Genomic DNA, 20,503 nt, shown 5'->3' on the forward strand with positions numbered 1-20,503 from the left:
TGCCAATCTCATTTATGATACTTTTGCTAAGCACTTCAAAAATGGTATCAAATGGTATCCGATGCACAACTTCTTTTTTAAAATAAAGTCATGAATTTTGTCGAAGTGTTCTTAGTTAAATAGTTTAGTTAGTATAGTAAATAATAGTTTAATAATAAATAATAGTTTTAAAAATAAATGCCCGTAAAGTCACGAATTTTTTCAAAGTTTTCCTTAATTAACTAGTTTAGTTATTTTAGTATTAGTGGATTTAGTTCAATAGAAGTGAAAAAAGAAGAATAATTATTTGCAGCGTGTCATGAATCGCTTCCATTCACAAATAAACTCACGAGCTCTGATATTTCATTTTGATAAAATCCAGGTTAATGTTGTGATCGCATCACTGTATTAAACAGTAACAAATACGATTGAGTTGAATAAAAGCGGGAAGCTGGTAGAGCGGTGCCGGTGAGGGATCTGCTGTGAACGCACGGTCGATGGTCGAAACCGCCCTAGTGCCAACCTAGTCTTTCATCCCTCTGCGGTCCAGAAATCGGCATCGGACGTGTCTGGGAGGACAGAAACACTGACTTGATCATCGGCTGGCCCCCGCAAGTCATTCTATAGCCGAACATGCGTTCCAAAACCTTAACAGCATGTATGAATTACAGTAAAACGGGACGCTGGCGGGTCCCAAGTGGATGATGATACGACGGGGATTTTATCCTCTTAGCATTTCACGCTGAGAGTTGAAGTGATCCGTTAGAAAGGATTGCAACTTGTCGATAGTCCAATTTAGCAACAGCCAAGATTGTTAACGAAAACTTTCTTACGGCTAACGTTTCGGTGTCGTCGCCATCGTCAAAGCCTGAAAAGTCAGATCCTTTGGTGATATATCCTCTCAAATGCCTCTCATCCAGAACATGCCATCATTCCCTAAGATCCTACCTGCATCCAAAATCAAAACCAAAAGAGTCCAAAACGTTGTCAGTATTTCCTTCAAAATTGTTTGCGTTTTCACTTCGGAGACCTGCGATTGGACTTACTTTTGCGGATGCTCGGAGCTGAATTGAAACCCGAACAGCCGTACAATGTCTCTTTCATGAGGACCACCAATTAGAATTGCTGAGAGACGAATATTTTCATGAATAATCCAAATGCATGGACCGTTTTTACTGCACTGATTATGTGACCTAGGTAGCCGCGTTGCCTGCGTGATGTTAGCGGACCACCGGGTGATAAAATCGCTCTCTTAATACTAAGGACTAGAATGTGACCCGCATATGACCCCGTAGATAAAAACCCGCAAAGGTTTTGTGATAGAGAGCCAGCTCGTTGGTCACGGCTATGCATTCTTCTTTTCTTTTCATTTTTGGGGGCGGGTGTAGTGTAGCGGTTAGAGGTTCCGCTTCCTGCACGATCAATCAGAGGTACGAATCCGCCCTAGTGCTCACCAAGCCTTTCATCCCTCCGGGGTCGATAAATTGGTACCCGAGACTTGTCTGGGAGGACAGAAACACTGACTTGCCGCATCGGTTAGCCGCCGGCAAGTCATTGTATAGGCCAGTTACACGTTCGTAAATCTCAAACGATTCTGAGTTAAAGTGAACGTGGGGGCGCATCCCAAGCGGATTGATTAACGCCAGGAACTTTATCCTTTTAACTCCTCTATACATTTTTGGACCCTTAGCGTTTATCCAAAACGCCCCCGAAGTTCTGCCGGCTACAATTTCGGTTTCGGCAACGATCGGATCGTGGCAGCTAGAAAGAGCATTCAAAAAGATCGTGGCAGCTAAAAAGAGCATTCAGAAAGGACTCGTTGGAACTCGTTTAGAACCGTCGCATAAACGTCGCATCACGGTCCTTGCTTACGTGTAAATGATCAGTCATGTTATCCACAAAATCACTGGACAGCTCATACGTCCCTTCCCTCGCGTTATTTCCACTCCAAAGTCCTCCATCACCATCATTACAGTATGGATCTCGACACATATTCCAGGTATTCTAGCACATTCTCTATTCCTATATATTATATTTCTGCTTTCTTTTTATATTTTCTTCTTACTTAACTTTAACGTTAACTTTGTTTCTGTTTTCTCTTTACATTTTCTATATATTATATTATATTTTTATTCTCTAGAGGGTATGTATGTACGTGGTGTCGTGGTGGTGCTTTGTAGAATTTTTGGATGCTTGTTCGCAGCTACGAAGCGTGCCTGAAAGAAAAAATCCTCAATTTTCGTGCCAAGACTCAAAAAAAAACAAAGGAATAACCATGTAGAACTATCATCTGACACTGTGTTTCTCAACAACTCATCACGCGAAGAATGGTGAATATCCCGAATCGATGAACTTCGTGGATCCTAAAAATTTAGCTTGAAAACAATTATATTTCCCCCCCCCCACTCCCTCTCCCCCAATCCAACACTTCCCTCGATCGAGCCTGTGGCGAAGTGCTCACCCGTTATTTTTAGTGCTAAGAAAAGTGCAGTAAGCACGGCCTATTCATTAATATGTGACCTACTTAAAGTACAGTAAGTATGACCTATGATAAAAGCTTATTTGCTGTTATCTGTGTTTTTTTTTCGCTGAGAAATTCGGGGATCGAACTAATTTGTCAGGTGTTGCCCACGGTTTTGAGGTATTTTAAGGTCGAACAGATGCTGTCCTCAAAATATCTCAAAACAATGGATTGTACCGGTGCTGACCTCCACAGCTTCGATCTTTTTCTTTAGTCTAATTTTTCTTACATGTCGACGTGAGAGACGTTCATAGTGTTGCGTAAAAATCTGAGAATTAATCAATAATTACCAGCAGCCGATCATCCAATAGGCACTACGATTTTTTTAATAGTATTGCAGGAACATTTTCCTTCACAGACAACTGAATTTTGGAAGGTGAAAGTAAAGCAGAAAGGTGGTGAAAGATTGTAGAAAATGAAAGAGTAAATATTTAATCTAAAAATCCTTTATCTATCTATTTACCTTAAAAAGACTTAATATACATGTCTTTATATTCCTTTTGTGATTTTTCTTGTGTATTACTTTTTTTACTTACTTAGTAAAAAAACTAAAAACTAAGTGAGAAAAAATTGTTTTTTTTTGCACGTCAAGCTCATGATTCTGGTTTTCTTTTGTTTCTAATTGACTTAAAAAGAATTCTGAAGGAAAAATGTAAGAACGCTACCAACATGAAACCAGGCTATTACTTTCTACTATATACTATACATATATTATGTATATATTAAATGTATCATAATATATAAGTTAGGGTCGTTGAACTGCAGTCGTTAGAAAGTTCCGCTGTAGCTGCAGCATGATCGATCGGTGGTTCAATTTCGTCTTAGTGCCATTCAAGCCAAGGTAGCGCATTACCAAAACGGACGCGGTACGGAAACCCCTGGAAAAACGTAGAATTCAAATTGTAAATTAAGGAAACAAGCGTTGCTCCGCTCATTCTCCTTTAATTACGGTAAAAAAAGCATAGAATACGACCTTCTTTTCTACGAAATCAGTTCCACCATTACTCTTGTGCACGTGCCGCGTCTACGAGCGAGCGGTCGAGGATCAATGATGACTCCTCACCAGCTTATTCAAGTGAAATCAATGGGTAGGCTCCTGAGAGGACCGAAACGTGTACATAAAAGTGCGTTCTAACGAACCTACGAATTAAAACGGTTCCCACGCCGTTTTTTTTTACGATGATCAAAGAAAAATGAGCGAAACAACTGTTGGTACCGCAAGCTATTGCCCGAAATCTATGCTTTCCCTAAAGTTCCAGCACCACGTCGATTTCGTGATAGTCTGCCGTTTATGTCGAAAAATAGAGAATACCCAGGTGCACCGGCTGCTTCTCACAACTGTCTGCACTCTCAGCGTAATCCACGGTCTCTGTGAAACCTCTTCCACTAAGAATTGCTTTTATCGATGTTTTTATTTCTATTGTATAGATAGAAATGCAAAATAGAATTTATAATAGGATTAAATAACTTATAATAAAATGTGGAATATACAAACAATCAAATCAGATCAAATTTAACTTCGCTAACTATTATCGCAGAACTTTGGGCTCTTTTTTATTCGTAGATTAGATTTCTGGATAGCTTCCAGGTATTCACTTTGTTTTCATCGTAGCATATTTCTAAATGTGATTTTCTATCGTATATATTTCTAAAAGTGAGAATGATCAATCATATTCAGCACATTATTGCTAGGAAATATTCTATCTAATACAAATTTTTGATGCTAGACCTTATAATGCATATTGATATGCTGTAAGAGCACCTTTTCATTCTTTTTTCTCCCCGATTTCTTCTCACTAAAATTACTGTTGATAACGGAAGAAATTTCTGGGAATACTTCATCAAAAACGTTATACTTAACGGTGATTCGCAGCAAAAAAAAGATGAAAAGCTCCTTAGAGGGTGGGCTTCATTTTCATTGATTCCAAGACTGAGTATCAACGTCTATTTTAGGTTTATGATATCATTCTCAAGAAAAAGTAACTACTTTCATAAATCATCGCTCCGCATCCTTCATTTTCGCAAAAAGACAAACATCACTTTTATCCGACCTCAACTTAAACGTCTATGGAACATGTGTGATGGAAGCGCGCTCTGCTACTCTACTAGAAAAAAAATTCTCTTTTTATTTTATTTTTATTCTTGTCTCTTATTTTTTTCCAATATTTCATTTAAAAACCCTTAAAAATTCCCAGCAATTTTTTCCGGACTTACGCAGGTTTTTAGAAATTGATGTAAGTATTTTTTAAACACAATTGTGGAGGCAACGAATACGAATATGCTCTGAATGATTTGTTTTAATCGTTGTGCTTTAAAAAAATTACTAAGCAGCAAAATTAGGTTAGTTTTAAACAAAAACCTTTTTTCGTACATGCATTTAAACAATATTATTTGTCACTGAGAATTTGTTTTATTAAAAAAAAGGACTATGTTCTTCAATATTTCATGTGCCCTACTCAGTTCTCTTGGCAACGCATCGAAATGCTCCGAATAATTCCTTCCAATCATGGGTTGCTAACAAAAATTACTTCAAAAAACGAACTTGGTTAATTTCGAACAATCTTTTTGGTCCCGTAGAGGCATTTTAAAAAATAGTATTTTTCACTGAGAGCTAGTTCTTATAAGAAATGGAGTCTGGTGTAGAAAAAGATGTGTATCTGTTATTTTTCCGAACTTGTTTTCTTTTAAGGAATGTTATCTCTATTTTCTATCTCTGCAGGCAGCACAAAATCAAAAACCCGATAGGATACTGTAGATAAATTTGGACACAGCAACAGGCGAAAGAATTTTTCGGTGAATATTCTCTATTATTTAAAGAGATTCAATTTCATTTACCTAAGAATGACGCCATAGAATTTATAGAATGTTACACTAATAAAGTAATAATAATAATAATAATTATTATTATTATAATTATTATTATAATAATAACTTAGAGTGCACTAGCTAACAGGATTTCTTTGTGGCTCTTATGCCTTTCCCAAATCATAAGAGAACAGTTGGATAATGGGGCACCTACGTAATGACGTAAGAACGCAATGAACGTGCGTAATAAAAAAACGGAACGTAATGACCGTAAGAGCGTCTGTTTAATTTATACAGTATGCCAACCTGATGAGTGCAAAACAAAGCAAACATTTCATTTCATCAACGGTAGCTTAGGCAAGTAATTTTCACTTAATATTTTTTCTAAATCTTCACTTCTATTTTAAATTTTATTAAGCTTCCATCACGACACCTCAAATACAACCGAAAATCGATATTATCTAAAAATTTCAAATCAAATAACAAGAAATATTTGATTCAACCGCACGTTTGGATTTTGAGCTTGGAGTTCCATTTGTGCCTCTTTTTAGTCTACAATTTCCGCAGTTTTCACACCATAATATTACAAAATTACACTAATTATTACATAAATTTATATAATATTGTAGTCGGTTTAAAACGGCCTGAAGCTTAATACGCTCCCGTGGACGAGTGCGCTCAAAATAGCGCTTTGAATATGGGACTCGGTTGGACCTTTGCTAATTCCCCTGCCGATCCAACAATGGTCCCACCTCGATCAAGGAACCACTGATTCCACTCCGCCGAATGGAGCGCAGCTATGCACACGAGGCTTCACGTCGTTTTGATACGAATACAATACGACTACCTTGGGATTTTCGGGCATCCCGGATTTAGACCAAAGATCGGCAGTGCAGCTTGGAAAATAAAATTTCCAGCACTTAACCGGGAGGCCAGGATACTGATCTTGTTGTGTGGAACTTTGAACCATGCAGCTCACTCTCTGCACTTTTGTGGATTTTGGGCAATTGAATTTTTAATTTTGAATTTTTTGAGAATTTTTGTTTTTACTTCCGACTAAGACTTAGCTGCATTGTTTACTGAGGGGGAAGTGGATGAGATGGTCCTGAGTTCTGGAGTAAGTAGGGCCTTTTAAAAAATTTTAATATTTCTCTTTTCAACAATTATTTCTATGTTCCCTATTAAATAATCCGAATCCAGCAAGTGCAGTTCCATCACTCAATCCATGTGTTTACGCCACTTCTATACGTGTATTTAATAATTACAAAGAATGTAGCATTGGAAATTGCTGCGTATTAAATGAGATAACTTTTTTAAGGTGAGATAATTATATATTAATAATATATTTATGTAATAATAATAAATAATATATTAATGTAATAATGTAATAATATAATAATATAATAATAATATATTTATAGATAATTAGTATAGATGTACTTTATAGTGATAATTTCCTCATACACAAAGTCCTTTTTCCACAAATATTTTTAAATATAACAATATATAAATTGAAAATATGTAAATTAAATATTTCAAATATTTTTCTCTACTTCTATGAATCTCTTCTCAAACCTTCGATGTGTTCAGCTATCAGCGGACCTAATTACCAGCATAATTGCTAGGTTTTTCTCTTATTGGGTCATATAGAGCGATAAATTAACGCTGGCTCAATTATACTACGGGCGCATCCAGAGGGGCCCTTCGTAAAATTTTTGCTCGGACGCACTTTTTTTCCCCTGACGCACATTCGATGCGTGTGCTCGTTTCATCAGAATGATGCAATAGTTTTCTTGATTCGAAATGTATTTCGATCGTATTCTATGAAAGAATTAGTGGAAATCTTGTAAAGTTTTATAAGTTAGAAAAAATCCTGGTCAGTTTTATGCAAATCACATATTTTGAACTGATTAACTCAAGAAGCTTACACTGTATTTGAATTTTTCAGTTTCCCACCATTAATTTTCAGTAACAAACTCTCTGAATCAGGGGAACAACGTCAAAATTCTGCTGTGAATTTATTACTATTATTATTATTATTACTTTATTTACTTTATTTTTTGTAACTCAAGAAAATCCAGGGAAATACTGGCCTGGACAATTCTTGACCGATTATTCCGTCGTAGTCAAACAATTACGCTCGGACTCATGCTCATAAACACTTGAATTGTTCCGCTGAGTTCCGCTTGCCTAACGAGAGTTGAAGTGCTTGATTTCGGCTTGACGGAGTCGACCACTTTTGCCAGTTATGAAGTAATCGCTGTGCTGAGCGCTATGATTGTAGGAATTTATTATTATATATTATTAGTATATTAGTACATATATATTATAGTGTATCTTGTTTAGCAGGAATTTACAGTAACGAGTTTGTGATTAGAGAAACACGTTCATAGCACGTGCTTAATGAATGTAACAAATTCCTTGAATCAGGGAAACAACGCCGAAAATTCTGTTGTGAATTTTATTTCTTTTTGTCGAAGCAACAACCCATATACGCAGACACAAAATCTCCGCCACGAGTCTGAGTCTCACCTTTGCTTTCCATCTGTTTCCATTATTGATTGTCAGGCTGTGGGGGGCTTGCCATTAATGTATCGTCGCTGTTCAGCGTAGCTGTTTATACAAACTGCGATCTATGCGAGTCTCGTCGTCCTCATCGTGGTCGTGGTCGTCGTCGCAGCCGCCGTCGCCGCCTCGTTCTTCTCGTCCTCCCACATTTGAATCGCTGGCCGCCGTGCCGGCCGCCCGACTGTCCGCCATATGCTAGGATTTACTGGTCGCTCAACGTGTTGTTTACGGCCTGGCCGCGTATCTATCGAGAGGGGAGGGGAGGAGAGGGGGACGGGGTAGGGTGGGGGTGCATTCGGCCGATCGTCGTGTCCTTTTCACGACTACTACGGTTCGTCGTGGTGCCATTCATTCATTCATTTATTCATTCATTCATTCATTCAATGCCTCGTTGCGTTGCGTTTTTGCCCCGTTGGAACCGTGCCAAGCCACGCTCTCCTTTATTACTCTCGCCTCGTACATTTCGATGCCGCCTTCGACTTTGTTTCGATTCTGCTGTTATTTTTCGTAACGCTGTCGTGCGTTGCCATCTGCGCTATGATTCATCCGCCATCATACGCCACCATTATTTTCAAGACCTCTTCGTGATTGTTTACTCGCTTTCTCATAGCTCTATCGCGCTAGAATAGGCTGTAAATAATTTTTAATAATAATAATAATAATAATAACAATGATAATCTGGATATAGGGATTCTATGGCACATTATTTAATTATGTTCTGTTCTGTTTCGTTCATCTAAATTCTTCCCTCTTTATTTCCTGTTTGTGATCTCGCTTTATTTTGAAGACTTCCACGTTATGGATTGTCCCATTAATTCGTCATTGCTTTTATTCTCTAAGATTTTTTTTTCTACAAACTGTAATTGCAATAAAATGTTGGCAACATTGATTTCGGTACACTACGATACCTAGAGGAAGGGACCAGCCGGATTTTTTCGATTTTTTTTTTCGTTCTTGTCGTCCAAGATTACTCATAGGGTTATTTCACACGCTGCGAACGGATGTAACATCCATACAACATAGAAATTAAATCGATATGGTTAGTTCCCGAAGGGAAAAAACCCGAAATCAACTGAAATTGCTACACGTTACTAACCTGAGCATTCTTTTTATTAATATATATATATATATAATTTATTAATTAATATTTATTATTTTAAAACAATGACCTGATTTAAATATTACAATATGTTAGTCTTATATTCGTATTCTACATCTGAAGTTATCTCGAAAGAGCCCTCATTGACCTCAAAATTGGATCCCACCTATGTTGTACTAAGGTGTGAGCTAAGATAGCAGTAAGGGCGAAGTAAGTTCTCCTTTCCTTGCTCTCCCAACCATCTTCACACCTCGATTTCTTTTCTTCCCTCTTTATTTCTTGTTTCTGATTTCGCTCTTTATTTTTAAAACTTCCACGTTATGGATTGTCCCATTAATTCGTCACTGCTTCGAGAACTAGCATGTTTAAATGAAATTGCATCCTGGAAAGCCAAAGGACAATTTTATTTTTTCATTCCAGAAGCAGAGTCAACCAACATTCCATGTTACTTCGATTTGTTTTTTTTTCTTCCTTCTTTCTGTCTATTTTTCAAGTCTATAAATATTTCAAGCGGTTTAATCGGTTCTGTTATAGTTCTATTCTTTTTTTTTGTCATATGAACTTTTTTCATTTCAAATTCCACGTCTCACTATTATTGATCAGAACAAGTTCGTTGCGTGAGAAGAAGAGTTCGATCGAGAACAATCACCAAATTTCGGGAAAAGTGTGAAAATTTGCAATTTTTCTTCCTCTCTTCCTTTCTTTTTGCTACAACTCATGAGTTTCCAAGTGAAACTGCTTAGAACCACATTTTTCCGGAATCAACACATCTACCAGCGGAATTTTGCCATATTTCTTTCTGAGCAAATTTAATGAATCTTAAGCCAAAACGTCAGGTAATAAAGAGTTCCATCTAAAAACTTCGCAGGCACACTACAACAAAACATTAATGAATCTTAATTTCTTTCCTTACACGATATTTAAGGTTACGATTAAAAAAGGCCCCTCTGTCTTAGGGCCATGATATGAAAAAAATGATCTCGTAAGATTCTGAAGACCTTCTCTTGACTCTTTTGGCATCACGTGTCGGCGATGTAACGAGCTGAGTTTTCTGGATAAGTGTTCCTTAAGTGTTGTGACTCTCCAGCGCTAGCCTTCCTTGACTCGAGCTGCGACAAGACATCGGAATACGTCTTTGGAGAATATCAAATATCTCTTATTCACATTTTTATTTTTAAATTTTTACTCTAGTTCGTGTCAAGAAAAAGTCAAAAGAAAGAAAGAAAAAAGTCAAAATGTCAGTTTTGGTTCGGTTCAAGTATTTTTTAAGAAATTCAAATAAGTCTTATTTTAGTTCCAGCTAATCCTACTGTCCACATTTCAAAATAAGGTAATGAATGAGTTAAAAGGAATAATAATGAATGAATAATAATAATAATGAATAAATAATGAATGAGTTACGTGTGTCTAAGCAACAAATTTGTCTTTTCGCATAAAAATTCTCTTTTTGTACGAGAGAGAGAGAGAGAGTTTGTTTAACAATTGTGGAAATCCCTGAAATACTGTTTGTAGGAATGCACTTAAATATAAACGAACTTTCCCAGGGCTATTGTTGACTATTCCATGAAACATGAAGAAATGAATCATGTTTCAATTCTCCTAGATACCACAAGGATCCCCTCGCGATCGTGATGGTCACCAATCGGATGATGCTATCTCTAAAACATAAAAAAAGTGGAATGGTTGTAAAATTTTCGTCCACAGTAGGAAAAAATGTCAGAAACAAATATGTTATCAGGGAATCGTTAATAAAGTTTGAAAAAAAAAAGAATTTACTTGCTTTCGTTTTGGTCTTGTGATCGAATACAAATAAATAAATATAAGAATAAATATCCATATAAACAAATGTATGACAGTAGCCTAAAAAATAAGCAGTAAGAAATAAATGGAACTTGGCCTTATCCTGTATTTGAATTTTTCAATTTCCCACCAATTTCAATTCTCCATAATTTTCACCTAAAAGTGGAGCTCTTTCTGCTTTTTTGTTTCCAAACATGTTTTGTTCTCAAGCGAGCAAAATTTCGGCAGTAACTGAACATTACTAGAGATGTAAGATGTCAAGCAAACAATTTCCAGGTCGCAATAAATCCTAGGATATAGTACAAAGGAACTAAATCTATACTGTCCTGAATTGGGTTTATGTGTATCTATTTATATTATAGTACTATATTATTATATTATATTATACTATTATTTATTAGTATTATTTATAGTACTATAGTTGACCACAACTAGAAAGAAAAATTTTGCTACATCTCTTAGCAGAAACAAAGACTGCATGCCTTCCATCATTATCCGTGAATTGGATGAAAAAATAGAACAGTTTTAAAGGCTGAAAATGAAACCGCCCCTTGCTTTGTGTTTAAATCTTTTCATAGATGAAAAACTTTCAAAAAATTACGCAAACATACCGTACAAAAATCAGCACTTACAATTTTGACAACCTAAAATTCAGCGGTTATGCTCATTCATGGTTTATTTCCCACCTTAAGCTCCTACTTATAGATATGTGGTCGTCCGTCCCTAATTAAAAAATAATAAAGGAAGTTAATGAAATTTGGAACATGCTCTAAATCTTCCGCATTGACATCAGTAAATCGTGCATTTGCGATGGCCACAAAAAAAATCAGGCAATCGGGAGGAAATTTTATTTTTTAAATTTTTATTTTATCTTTAATTTGACTTAATCTAATTTTTTTGATCTCTCTTAGTCTCCTGCAGTCCTTTTTCCTTTTTCTAACAATTTTAACGATTTTTTTGTAGAATGCTAGATTTTCAAATCAGTTAAAATTAATTCTCTTTTCGCTTTCTGGAGTTGTTTTTTTGTCCTAACAATTTTTCACGATTTTTTTTTCGTAAAACCTTGCGATTTGTATAATCGTGATGATTTTGTTGAGAACGTTTGTGTGAAAAATGTTTGCCTTGCAAGTCACGTTACGTAAGGAAAAGAAACCATAGAGCAACTGCGTCAGAAGAATAAAGGAAAAATAAATAAATAAATAAATTATTACTACTACGTGCTCAGAAAGATACGTATTTGACTGAACTAAATTGAATAAAATGAATGATTTGAATGAAAACGAACTGAATTATCAGATAAATAGTTTCTTCTTTTCCTCAAACAAAAGAGGAATATGATTGAATTCAATAAGAATTAACTATGGGAAGAAAACAGGAATTGCTGATTAGGAGAGTCTAGAATTCTAAGAATTAATTATGGATACAATGCAAGAACCAGTGATTGGGACACTTTTCAATTACATTCTTTTTGAATCATCATCTTTTTGTCATCGTGTGAAAATAACTAAGCCACTCCCACTAATCAGTATTTAAGAGGCGTGTTCCTTAAGCAAAAAAAAAGTAGTTAGAGATTTTTTCATTTGTATTCGGTAGAGTATACATGTACCCATTACTACTCCTTTGCTGGTGTTATTTGTTTTTCGTTTACTCCATTCGTAAACACAGCGGTTGCCATGTGAACAATAAATAAACAAATAAATAAATGAAAACGAGTGCTGATTGATTTTTTCGTAAAATGTCCACTATAACGACAATGATGCAGCTCAGCCCAATTTTTAATAATGAATGATTTAATAATTAATTTTTTTTTAATAATCAATATGAAAGTGAATATGGATTTGAATTTTTGAATATTAAACAAAAATTGAATTTATTTGAAATTACACGATGTTATAGGCGCAGACAAATTCCAGCTTTTCAAAAAAAAATCTTCATATCTATGCTTCATATCCTTTTCGCTTTTTTCTTTGCCCTTTCATCCTCAGAAGGAAATTGCGTTTAAGAGAAGAATCAAGATAGCGCTTTGTTAGGAATTCAGCGAAAAAAAATCCATGTCTGCTCGCAAAACATTTGTGGAAAATATCTAAACAAGTGGTACGACTATTTCTTTTGTTTTTCCATATGTTTCTTTTTTTTGTGTTTTTCCATATGTTTCTTTTTCTGATGTTAAAATAAATGATATTTGGAAAAACGATATCATAATTTCTCTCTACAAGTAGCTATTCGTCGCTGGACTCAAGAATTACTAAGGAATGTCACTGTCGTGAGGGATCCGGACTCTTGGTGACTGTTTGTTCGGAAATTCATGTACCGGATAGGTTGTTCAAATCTCGAATATCGATTTATTCATTGATTCAACAATTCTGGCATGGCTTCACGTACGAAACATGGATGAATTTGCGCTAGCCTGCGGCTACAAACAATTTCCTTCGGTGACGATAACAAAAGTTAGAATAGAATCACTAAAAGTACTCGGCTTCCTGAAAAATGCAGCACAAAATTTCTTCATTTTTCCTGAGAATCTCTTGGTTACAAAAATTGTAGCCTGAGAAAGTTGCTAGGTTATAGAAATAACTGTTACTTAAATTATAAACCAACCATTGTGTAGTGTCGCTTTTCAAAGGACGCAACCGAAATTTTAATAGACGCTGAGACTGGGCATGGGTTAGTTTGAGGATCCAGGAAAACAAAAATATTTTTGTGTTGAATTTATTGAACTGAATTGAATTGAATTTGAGTTGTATTTTTGTGTAGTAGAGAAATTCTATTTTCGCAAAGTGAATTTGTGAGAATGGTAATTATTAATTATTATTATCTGTTATTATTGTTAATTATTGTTATTATTAATTATTTTTATTAATAATTATTATTACATTATTATCTGCTGCCACTATTAGTTATTACTTATTTTTTATTATTTAAATTTATTATTTAATTAATACTAATAAGTTGTATTAGTTTATTATTATTATTTATTATTATTTTATATTTATTATTATTTATTATTTTATTTTTTATTTATCATTTATTTATTTATTATTAATTCAAATACCATTGATAAGTTATATTATATAAATTTATTTGTTTAATCATTTATTATATTACTTCATTATTTAAATAAGTGAAGCACCAACAGTCTCAACGTTTTTTTAGGTTGTTTTTGTGAGTTATTTCCTTTTAATTCCACATAGGACCTTTTATCAATGAAAATCTCTGGACGACTACAGTTGTTCTTTGTTGCAGTTTTGCAAAGGATCTACACTCTACACTTAAGAAGTTTGATAATCTCCTTCTCGTGAGAAGATAGTCTTCCGCGTTCACCGTCTCCTCGATATATGTTATGTGTCAGCAACGTTTCTTATCGAGTTTTAATCCCCTTAGATGCGCTTAAATGTTACAAGGCAAGAAGTACTATGAATGGACTTTTGTATAGTTGTATATACAAAAAATCGATGATGTCACTGGCATCAATCAATCCCTTTGGGATGCACCCACGCGTTTTACTGCAATTCGTAATCGTTAAAGGTTTGGAACGCTTGTTGGCTCATAAAATGACTTGTGAGGGCTAGCCGATGTATAAAATCAGTGTTTTTATCCACCCAGACAGGTCTTGTACCAATTTATTGACCCCGGAGGGATGAAAAGACCTGTCTCATAGTACTTTGAATATTAATTATGTGCGTAACATAATATAATAAGGAATTATAATAATTATAGTAAAGTAATTGATATTCGGGGCGGTGCAACGCTGTTGGTAATATGTTCCGCTGTGACTGCACGACCACGACTGACACTGTGGTCGATGGTTCGTAGCCGCCCTCGTGCCAACCAAACCTTTCAACCTTCTGGAGTTGATAAATTGGTACCAGACATGTTTGGGAGGATAAGAACACTGACGTGATACAACGGCTAGTCCCCGTAAGCTGCTGTATAGTCTGGTTACGCAAACCTCAAATGATTCGGGATTGAAGTGAACGTGGGGGCGCATCCCAAGCGGACTGATCGACGCCAGTCACTTTACCCTTCGAATCATAATATGAAATTTTAATTTATTTTTTATCCAGTGACTTAGATAATCTTGTCTTGCAACACTTAAATCTAAATAGTCCTCAAAGTGGTTTATTGGACATCGAAAGGTTTAAAGTATTGTACTTCGGTGCTCGAAGGTGTTTAGCGGTTTTTAGGCACGATTTATTGCTTGGAAAAGACTGGGTTTAATAATTTATGAGGCTGACTAACAGACTGATTAATGATTTTCATTCGGTCTTAAAAATATACGCTAAAAAGTTGAAAAAACCGAAAATTTTGGAAAATTGGAAGAGTATCCTTCAAAAGAGAAAAAAAAACACATGAAAACAATTGATGGAGCATTGTAGAGTTTATTAAAAACGGTAGAGAATAGTTATAAACACCAGCGAAAAAAATCATAACGGAGAGGATATTATTTACTAGATTTTTGCGGTTCTTTGTTTATAAAACGCGCATCAACACAGCAAAATGATCAGCTGATGATAACATGGAAGTCAAACGTATAATAGCTTTTTCTTATGGTCAATTTCCGTGACCTCCATTTTTTTATTTAACAGATTACTCTTTTATTTGGTAAAGATACGGTAGTTTATCTTTTGGAAAATTCGAGAGCAAAGACGCCTTAGTAGATCTTAGTTTTAAAAAAAATCGGCTAACATATAACTGTAGCGCAGTGTAGTCAAATTCTTTCCTTATTATTATTTATTTATTTATAATATTCATAATGACTTCATTTATAATGACTAACTAATCCTCTCTCTCTCTTTTTATTTTATGCTTATTTTTGATTTTCTTAGATACTGTTTGTGTTTAATCGATCGATCGATTAAACATTTCGATTTACTTTTTTTTCACTCAATCGGTTTTCTTCACATAAAATACATACATGATGTTCTTTCTGAGACTATAAAAACTTGAACTTGTACTTCCAAATAATTGTTCTGGAATGATCGTAATTTTTGTGAAGAAAATATAGATCTTCGATTTCTCTGCCATTTTTCCTTTTTCTCATCCAACCGCTTTTCTTCACATACTGTTTCTTTCTAGAGAGAGAATAAGAATTATAAGAATTTGGCCTTGTACTTGTACCAAATTCTGGATGAAATTCCGTTTTGAATTGGCAATAATTTTTGTGAAGAAAATATACTTCCCAATTACAATTACAATTTGATCGAATTGATCGAAACTCATGGCTCATAGGGATTGAGATAATTGTAATATTTACATTCTTTATGCATTCATTCATGAGCGTCAGTCATTATCATTGTCGCCATCGACATGAAATATTGTTGGATTCATCCATTTGTCTTAATAAACAACAGTGATATTCCACCATAAAAATGGTTACATACTTCTACCATTCCATATGGTTATTATAAATTTTACTGTGGATGATTCTGTTCACATCGCCAGATTCGTTTCCTTCTTATTCTGCTCTCTTAAACGCTTACTATCCCCTATGTGCGCTAATCTTTTCCCTTTTATCAGTTCCAATGCATCGACCTTATCACTACACGATCACTAACGCTTATGGCGGAGCATTTACTTGTCACCTCGTGAAATCAACAATGCAGATTCTCTCTTCTTACGTTCATTCGCTACTTTTTCTTCTTTCTTTTTCTTTACTTTCTTTCCGTTCATAATTGCAGTCCGGATTAGAGCCTAACTTTTCATTCTAACTGTCTTTTTTTGGGTCTTGGAAATGAGAACGAAAAACAATATTCCATATTTATATTTCATATTCTATTCATATTCATTTTATTCATATTTCATATTCTATTTTTTTCGTTTCTTTCTCTCTCTCTCTCTTTCTTTCTTTCTTTTTTTCTAAACTTCTTTTCGCAGTCCAGATTAGAGCCAGCCATGTGTAACTTTTCATTCTAACTGCCCTCTTCTGTCTTGGAAATGAGAAAGAGAAACACTATTCTATATTCATATTTCATATTCTATTCATATTTATTTTATTCATACTTCATATTTTATTCATGTTCGGATAACTAGCATTTACTAACTGATCGTCCACGTTCCCCATGGATTGTGTACATATTTCCGGCAAAAAACTCGTATTGATGTTGTTATTTCATTTTTCCCACTTTCACATTGATTCGCATGTGCTGTCCAACGATGATTTCATGCTCATTTATTTTTGTAACAAAACGTTGTTATTTCTTTTTATTGATTCTGTGAGATTGCGGAGTTTTGATGCGTCTTCCTTGAAAGGCGTCACCCAACGAATCTGAGGTGGTACGGATTTCAGGTGGAGTATTCGTATACGGAATGGTAGATTTTGGAGACGAGGGTGATTTCGTCGATTTCTTCCTAATTGCCGTAAAAGAAAAAAAAAAGTAAAAGTTAAGCAGAAATGGACGGAATCAGCCTTCACTCTATAATCCACGATCTCATATACGAATAATCCACCTGAAATCCGTACCACCTCAGATTCCTGGGCTGATGCCTTTAACCAGTAATGCTAAAGATAATATTCAGACATTATTATAAAGTCGGAGGGTGTAGTACAGTCAGTGAAGAGGTTCCCCTGAGATTCGAAACCGTGCTGGTACCAACCAGACCATTCATCGCTCCCGTTCGCCGATAAAATAATATCAGACTTGTCTGGGAGGATAAAAACACTGTTCGACATATCGTGCCAATAAAATGATACCAGATATCTCTGGAAGGGGAAAAACACTGACTTGATATATCGGTTAGCCCCCGTAACTCACTGTATAGGCTAGTTATACGTTAACAACTTCAACTTCAACTGTTTCTGAATTGAAGTGAACGTGACTGCGGGTCCCAAGCGGATTCTCTAACGCCTTTATCCTTTATTATAACGTATCTCTCATCTCATTGCAAACGAATTCGATTCTAATCTTCACACGTCATTTTTTTTTATGAGAAAAATTATACGCTAACAGAACAGTCTCGGAAGAACAACTCTGGAGAAATATTAGGTAAATCCTTCATTCATTTTCTGATATCTTCTTTTCTTTTTTTTTTCTAATCGCACTTCTTGATAATCCTTGGGCCTTGATTGATCCACAAATGTTCTGCAGTGGCTGAAATCGATTTTATCAGATTCTATCTTGAGTTCATATTGAATGAATGTTTTTTGGCACTTCTTCAACACATACCAATGCTTCCACTGCTTATCGCTTGTTGTTTTTGATAGCGTAGGCTTAAAATGACACGGAGAGATTTTTTGAACACCTCAATCTTCATCCTTTCAAAGGAAATAAGAGTTCGCACATATCATATTATCCTATTTTGTTCCCACAGATTTTGCGATAATTTTCCTTGCAAAACGGCCTTAAATTTCTTCCCATAGGTATATATAACGAGGTTGTGAGTGTATGAACAACACTGATATTCTATATATTCTTTTTTTACGCATTTTATTAACCTGAACTGCGGAATTAAACGTAAATTTGCAGAAAATAAATAAGCGAGAGTTTGGATAAGAAACATTTCTGTGCGTTCTCTCCGAGAGTTGAAAAGAAAATTAATTCTTCATGCCGACGAATCGAGAACACAATTTCCCTAACAGAAAAATAACGCATTGATTCTTTGGGAGTTTTTTCAAAATTGTTTTCTTCAGTCTTTGAGGTGAATAACTGGGCGGTTCCATTTTGACAGTCAACAAATTTGGGGGCTAGTAAACTACAGATCGAGTCTAGTTCCTCAGGAACCAAATATCCATCCCTGAAAACGTCACAGCGCTGGATAAATCGTAGTGAATTTAGGCTTACAACTGAATCTTTATTGAGCGAATTTTAGGCTCCTATAAACTTATACCTGTTACTACTACTTTACTCATACTTGGTAAAATTTCGGATTGAAACTTTTTGGGATTAACTGCAAATCTTACTCCCCTATGATTGTAGAAAGGAAAAACAACGAGCAGACAGCAATGGGTCTCAGTTGAAATCCGGACAAAACCATAGGTTCTGTTCATTCCTAACAAGTTTTTCATTTTCATCATTTCTTTTTGCTTTTTTTTCTTCCCTTCATCTTTCTTCATTTTCATTAAATGATAACATAGTCGGTATTTGCGAACGAACACAGTTATCAGTGTCGTTGTTGAATGTGATATCAGTTCTGGAGAATTCCTGGCAATAAATCGTGATTGGTTGGGAACAGAAGCACAGATTTTCTTTGATTTATTTTTGATTTTTGAAGGATGATAATGCTATGAGTGCCTGATAACAGCTAATAACTCAACCTCTCAAGGTGAGAAAAAAACCGAGAAGAAATGAAGAAAATGGAAAACTAATTACTAATCTTGAAACGAAAAGCAGTTACAACAGAAACAGCAGAAATCCAACATTATCGAGGAACATGTAGGAATTGTCGAATAAATTAACCTATTCGTGATTGTCTCTGTTCTTGCACAAAATTGAACGTCCTAGTTCATGCGATTATGAAATTAGTAACCTTAAAGGCATCACCCCATGAATCTAGCGAGGTATGGATTATACCCACGTTGGGTCGTAGATTATGAATGAAGAGGTGGTTCCGCTCATCTCTCCCTGCATCACTGTGGATAGATGGGTTCGGAATGCGGCTCCTTACGAGGTCCCCTATTGCAACGCGCCGACCCTGCACCCCGCCCTCGCCTGCGATTCGTCGAATGAAATGAATTGCATACCGGGACGTGCGAATGGATTTTCGACGAATGGCAGGCGAGGGCGGGACGCAAGGGTGATGCATTGCAATAGAGGACGTCGCAAGGAGCCGCATTCCGAAGCCGTCCGTCTGTTTACAGTGATGCAGGAACCACCCCTGCATTCATAATCCACGACCCGATGTAGGTATAGTCCAACGAAAATCCATACCACCCCGGATTCGTGGGTTGGTGGCTTTAAACACTGCCTAGTGCTCGCCTTCAACATACGCGCAGGCTGAGAAGGCTAAGAAGTAACAGTAACATGTCCGTATTTTTCTTCTTTTGCTGTTTTTTTATTGATCTCGTAAAGTTCAGGTGGGAGAATAAAAAATGTCCAAAATTTTCCACTTTTACCTATCAAAAATTACTAATCTGAAAGTCCTGGTATTTCCGACCTAATTGTTTCCTCAAACTCATGTCCTTCTTTATAACAACGGCTGAATAATACGTAGCTGTCTTTCTGAAATTCAAAAATTGAGTCTTTTTTGAATCACGGTGTATTGAGGAGTTTCTTCACGTAATGAGCTATCGATGATTGATAAAGCTGTTCATTTAGCTAAAATACTGCTCATAAAATTCCCACCAAAATCGGTTTTTGATTAATTAGTCCGTAGATGATTTTGAAGGTGGTCAAAATGGAACTCCGAGCGAATGTTCGTGTCCGAGCCGTTGAGTAATAAATAAATAAATAAATAAAATTTGGAAAAATTACCATGTAACTGATATTAAAATCATGAGGTCTTTTTGTCCTCAATTATTACCGAAATACTACATTTATACATAGTCGTGAAAAGATTTCGGACAAAAGTTGTGAATTATGTCGTCCAGACTTCATAGCTAGGTCTAATACAAGCTAACCAAGAGAGACCTGTGACGTACAAGTTTATAGAAACATTTATAGATTATCATTTATTAAATGATTCATTATTAAATTATTATACAACATTTATAGGTGAATAAAATTTCTGGCTTATCCACTTGGGATGAATACCAGACAAGTCTGGTACCAATTTATCGAACCCGGAGGGGTGAAAGG

At 35.5% G+C, this 20,503-nt stretch overlaps 2 protein-coding genes across 2 annotated transcripts; one reads left to right on the forward strand and one right to left on the reverse strand.

Annotated features, from left to right (window-relative positions):
- Positions 1–716: 716 nt before the first annotated feature.
- On the reverse strand, positions 717–8,065 carry RB195_012743 (uncharacterized protein; the record flags this gene model as incomplete). The annotated part of the gene is made up of 2 exons (XM_064202254.1): positions 717–847; positions 7,933–8,065. 2 exons carry the CDS (start codon positions 8,063–8,065, stop codon positions 717–719), a joined length of 264 nt encoding a protein of 87 aa, XP_064058135.1.
- Positions 1,868–8,072, forward strand: RB195_012744 (uncharacterized protein; the record flags this gene model as incomplete). Its single annotated transcript, XM_064202255.1, has 2 exons — positions 1,868–1,978; positions 7,914–8,072. The coding sequence occupies 2 exons, from the start codon at positions 1,868–1,870 to the stop codon at positions 8,070–8,072; spliced, it is 270 nt and encodes an 89-aa protein (XP_064058136.1).
- Positions 8,073–20,503: the final 12,431 nt, after the last annotated feature.

This window comes from Necator americanus, chromosome V (assembly GCF_031761385.1).
Source record: "Necator americanus strain Aroian chromosome V, whole genome shotgun sequence".
Lineage (NCBI taxonomy): Eukaryota > Metazoa > Nematoda > Chromadorea > Rhabditida > Ancylostomatidae > Necator > Necator americanus.